Genomic DNA, 5,246 nt, shown 5'->3' with positions numbered 1-5,246 from the left:
ATTACTGCACAATGCTGGCAAATGGAGGGCACCAGAGCAAGCACATTGAACAGCATACACACAGGTACATAAAAAGTAACAAATAAGAAAAAGGCAACTTGGACAGAAATGCAGAAATAAAAAAAGAGAGAAACTGCAAACATCTTACTCTGCGACAACATTTGATTTCGTTGTGTTATTTGGTCTACTTCAAAGCCCAGGATGAGGCCTAATCGGAACAGTAAAAGTAACAATTAAAACAGTTCTGATGGAGTACTGCATTGGTTCACATGCAATCCAAAGACTACATACATACACTGATATGGTTATGGATTACCACTATCAGCTATGCCACCATCTATCATTGTCCACTTTGTGTCAAGAACAGTGAGTAGCTGTACATGAAGAGAAACAATCTAGAGTTTTATTAACAATGAATTGCAGGACTCCAATTTCTGTCAGATCACTCATGTATTCAAATAAACACCGTGAAATGTTGACTATCTACATGTCTTATATGCCTTTTTCAGGATGCTGCCGTTTTCCTTTGGATATACTGAAATGGTGATCACTGAGAGGAGAGGAGAGGTTGTGTGGTGACTATACACTCTTGACTTAATCAAAGCATTCTTAGCCAGACATGTCAAAATTTTTGAGGTAGCAAGTTGGCATCAGTGCTTTGCAGATCAGCAAGATGGATTTTGTAAAGAAAGAAAAAAATTGGACAGCTCTTTGGAGGCTGATCTTGGGTATAATCACACAAAGGGTTAAATTATTGTACAAACATATTGAATTTTGCTTTTTACTGTGGCCAGGATCAATCTGCTTCTCCAAATTTGTCACCAAGGTGAAATGAAGACCTATGAGTGCAAAAACAGCTGAATTTTGAAAATGTGTCATGATGTTCTATAACATTTCCAACATCTGTTACAATGCTTTTTAATCAGAGATATGGGCCCTAAAAGTGCTTATGAGGTCTGTGAAGAAACAAATGCAAGAAGTAACATCAGATTAAGAAGTTCAGTTTTATCTGTATGTCTCGCTCTCCTCTGGTGGATTAATTCTTCACTTTCATTTCACTTTCTCACCATGAAACACAAGACATAAAGCACCAAGAAATAAATCAAACATCCCTCTTCCCCGATCTTCTTCTCTCCTTTAGCCATCATTTGCAGCCACCAGCTGTCCCAGTCCCTGGCGCACATAAACAGCTTGAATCTCCTTTGTCTTGAGGCAGAAGTCGCAAGCCCACACCGCGGCACTCTCCCTGGTTAGCAGCCCATACGCTGGCTCAGTTAGGCCTGTGCAGTCTCTATGGAACCATCGTTGGCAGGAAGCCTCACACAAGATGGCCTCTTGGTCATCGTGCACTTCTGACAGACAGAGGCCACAAGGGAACACCATGCCTCCACCTAGCTTTGGGGGACCGGAGCCAGGGCCAGCAGAGGGTGGAGCGGGCCCACTGGGAAGCGGGGATTGGGTGTTGGGCGTGGAGTTGGAGTTGGATGGAGGATTGGGGTTGCTACCTGGGGTGTTGCCACCACTGCTGTTGTTAAGGTTGTTCTGGGTGGAGTTGGGTGGCTGGTTTGGCATTGGACCTCCAGGAGTATTGTTCTGCTGGTTGTAGGGCACTGAACCTGGAGCGGAGTTTGGTGGCGTTGGTTGCTGCTGATTGGATGGGGTGTTGGGGCCAGGGCCACCAGTGGAGTTGGGTGGAGGATGCTGATTGGTTGGTGCCTGTTGAGGCTGGGGACCGTTATGGGGGCCAGTGGGGGACGAGTTGGGATTGGGGGGTTGAGGAGCCGACTGGGGTTGTCCTGGAGTGTTGGGGTTGGGTTGTTGGACATCTGGATGACCTGGGAAACCTCCTCCGGGCTGTGGGGGTCCAGGGGCTGGGGACGGACCAGGAGTGGCATTGTTGGATGGAGGACCGGAGGGGTTAAGGTTAGGTGGTTGCTGTTGAGAGGGAACAGGTGGACCACCACCTGGACCACCAAAGTTCTTTCCCTCTTCACCAACAGGAGGACTTGATCCAGGGTACGGGCCATCTTGTGGAGGAGGGAACTGTCCTTGTGGAGGCATACCTGGATGTCCACCCACCATATTACCCCCACCACCCATGCCCATCATGTTCATTCCTCCTCCCATACCCCCCATAGCGTTCATGGGGCCGTGCGGAGGCCCACGAGGGCCAGGGCCGCCAGGTAAGGGCGGGCTGTTGAAGGGATGGCCACCTTGTCCATGTGGAGGCTGTTGCTGAGGCATCCCAAACCTTGGATGAGGTGGACCTCCTCCACCTCCTGGACCGCCACCCATTCCTCCAGGTGACAACATTGGATTGAAGCCCTGCCCAGGGTGCATGGGTGGGCTGAAATTGGGTGGCATGTTAAACTGGGATGGGCCTCCTGGTGGAAATCCTCCACCACCACCTCCAAAGCCTGGCATGCCCCCAAATCCAAGTGGGTGGTGTGGTCCAGTATTTGGCGTTGGCGGACCGAAAGGGGGTCGTCGGCCAGGCTGTCCGCCTCCAGGTCCACCTGGGCCACCCATGAATCCCATACCTCCTCCCATTCGACCGGGTCCACCATAGCCACCTCCACCGCCCCCTGGACTGGGCAGAAAAGAGGCACCACCTGGACCACCCCCTCCACCAGATCGCAATGGCGGACCAAAGTCATCATCAAAAGGGTTAGAGGCCACCAGGTGATCAACCATCGGAGTAGGAGGGGGTGCAAACTCAGAGAGGTGGGAGAATGCTGCCCCCTAGCAGGAAATACAAAGGGTGAGAAATAAGTTGGTAATGCTGAATTGCTTAGTTTCTAATGTTAATGCACTGAATTTGTCATTAAATGCAATTATTTTTTAACATTTAGCTTAAAGAGGGTACCAACTTCACTAGAATACGAATACCTTTGCAAATATTACAACAAAGTCCGGCTAAATATAAAATAAAGCATTAAGTCCAAAGATTCAAAAACTAACCTGAGTGTTGGACTTCCTCTTCTTTTTCTCTGGGCTCTTCATCTGGGAACCTATGGAAGCAGAAATGGAAAGGGGGGAAATGAACAAGAATAGGGTGGGAGAAATTAGCAGTTAGACCAAAAGCACATTCATATAAAACGTTTTTTGATGCAAAAATGTGCACAAGATCATTTTTCACTGTAATTTGCCAGGTGGTATTAGGTGGAATTGCTCATTTACATGCCCCATGTGTCACACTGCTAGCATCAACTGTGAACCTGACTGGCATTTGAAGAGATAAAGCAGAGCACTGGTAACAAATAGATTTGGTAACTGACTTATTTTGTTAAACATATTTGTTGATACGACAACCACACATCTCAGTACCTCCAATAAATACATACATTTCTTGAGAACCAAATAAATCAAACCATAAAAATAAAACAAAACCCCATAAAACCTAGATTATCAAAGTGTATCCCATGTTATTAAACATTTTGACAAGAAACTGAAGACTAGAGATAGACAGATAATCAGTTTGACCAATATTTTTATGGATATACAGCAATATTTTGTCTCTAAAGACTAGCACCTAACTACAGTATTCAGTGTCACTGTGATAGTCACATTTTTAATAATAATAACAACAATTATTATTATTATTATACAATACATTCTTTTTTTATATATAGATTTACAGCTACACAGCCAAAAATAAATATAAATCTGGACAATGTTGACAAAAAATGGCATAACTGTTATAATAATAATATTTTTTGTTTAAATTCCTATAAAATATTATATTAAATATATCTAATTTAATTGTAGTCTAAATTTTGTTTTAAAAAAAACAACAACAATAAGAGAGTATTTAAAAAAAATGCATATCATTTATCAGACACTTAGTTAAAGATAATCTGTCATATCGGTCTATCTCTGAAGACAAATTTTACAGCTGATGAACTTGTATGCAACCCTTTAGAGATCCCAAGTAAGAGGCTTGCTTTTAGGGCAAATAACACGTTGGAAAAGAGTTGAATGCAATGAGTGTAAAAAAATAAATAAAACAAACTACAAACGAACACGCGTGGATAGACAAGTGATGCGAGGTTGACAAAGCTACCCAAAGACAGATCCCCACGAAAACAAGGCCACCGTACATTCAGGCATGTGCGGACAGGGGAAAGGGAGATTTGCAGCCAGAGCTGTGTGGATTCCCGCTCGGACACAGAGATGCGCTGATTGACAGTTTCCTACCTTTGCCTCGTTTTCCTTGAGTCTGTCCCGCCTGCTGTCCCGCCATTAAAATGACTGTCGGTGCGGTGCCATGACACCGTTCATTTACAGAAATTAGTTTATTTGACTTAAACCTCCTCGGGTCCAACGAGTATCACCCCGAAGCCCCAGGAATTGCGCGTGAAATGCTTAATTTTTAACTGTACCGATGGGCCAAAGAGATCAGGCACCTACTCGGCAACATGTCTGAAGGATGCATTAATGGTTTGAGTCAGATTTATCATCTTCTGCACGTTTACACGCATGCACCCCCCAAATAATAACGCGATCTGGATGAGCATCGCAGATACGTCTGAAGATGTTGAGTTATTAACCAAAAGATCTTTGCAAGCACGCAAACCAGCCGTGATTGGGATGGACTGAATGTGAATACACATCTGCCTGCCTGCAATGTGATCACATACAGATGTGTTTCTACCTGGACGGCCGTCTAAATATCATTCAGATGCAAGCACACCGAGCTCTTCCCCATTTTAAACTGCGTTCGATTCGAAAATACAGTGCGACTGTAAATGACGCGTTAGGCGTTTGAATTTAATTTAAACGTGATTTGAATTCGCGAGCTAGCTACCGCTAGCCGTTTAGCCATCAGCAAGCAAGGTAAGACGGTAAACGCTGCTCATACAGCTCATTCATATACACCCGACTGTTGCATCAAGTCATGGATGTCAACCCGCATATGACAAACAATCAATGTCAAATAGACTTACGATTTAATATTTATCCCCAAACGCGAAATTGGCCATGTTAATTACGGCCTGCTCGTTGCCGGACAAAGAGGGACAGCCGGAGTCGACTCGCGCAGGGCATGTGTGGAAAATAGGGGTGGTCGGGCTAAAACAAATAAGCGATTTTTACAAAATGTTTATGTTTATGGCGATATTATAGAATTGTTTTCTATTTAAAAATATATTAGTGACATTTAGGTGATGTAAAACTGATAAATGTGTGACGCTATTTCTGTAACTGCTCAATATTTTTATCGTCGCCCCCCTTGTATCAAACATGTG

The 5,246-nt window shown here is 44.3% G+C and overlaps 1 protein-coding gene across 2 annotated transcripts; it reads right to left on the bottom strand.

The window, feature by feature from the left end:
- Positions 1-587: 587 nt before the first annotated feature.
- On the bottom strand, positions 588-5,024 carry LOC107693316 (pygopus homolog 2-like). Of its 2 annotated transcripts, none has more exons than XM_016492650.1 (3): positions 4,947-5,024; positions 2,962-3,011; positions 588-2,742 (listed from the first exon to the last, which is right to left on the bottom strand). In XM_016492650.1, the coding sequence occupies exons 2-3, from the start codon at positions 3,001-3,003 to the stop codon at positions 1,138-1,140; spliced, it is 1,647 nt and encodes a 548-aa protein (XP_016348136.1). In that variant the 5' UTR covers positions 3,004-3,011; positions 4,947-5,024; the 3' UTR covers positions 588-1,137. The 2 variants fall into 2 exon arrangements, with proteins under 2 accessions (XP_016348136.1, XP_016348135.1); XM_016492649.1 differs by having other exon boundaries at positions 4,198-5,018.
- Positions 5,025-5,246: the final 222 nt, after the last annotated feature.

This window comes from Sinocyclocheilus anshuiensis, unplaced genomic scaffold (assembly GCF_001515605.1).
Source record: "Sinocyclocheilus anshuiensis isolate Anshui unplaced genomic scaffold, SAMN03320099.WGS_v1.1 scaffold566, whole genome shotgun sequence".
Lineage (NCBI taxonomy): Eukaryota > Metazoa > Chordata > Actinopteri > Cypriniformes > Cyprinidae > Sinocyclocheilus > Sinocyclocheilus anshuiensis.
The sequence above is the reverse complement of the archived record's forward strand: the minus strand, read 5'-3'. Positions and strand labels throughout refer to the sequence as shown.

Excerpts from the sequence above, each read along its gene's own strand:
- LOC107693316 (XM_016492649.1), bottom strand. The coding sequence starts at position 4,243 with ATGGCGGGACAGCAGGCGGGACAGACTCAAGGAAAACGAGGCAAAG. Across the intron at positions 3,012-4,197 it reads TCAAGGAAAACGAGGCAAAG|GTTCCCAGATGAAGAGCCCA; the intron begins GTAGGAAACTGT and ends CTGCTTCCATAG. Across the intron at positions 2,743-2,961 it reads AGAGGAAGTCCAACACTCAG|GGGGCAGCATTCTCCCACCT; the intron begins GTTAGTTTTTGA and ends ATTTCCTGCTAG.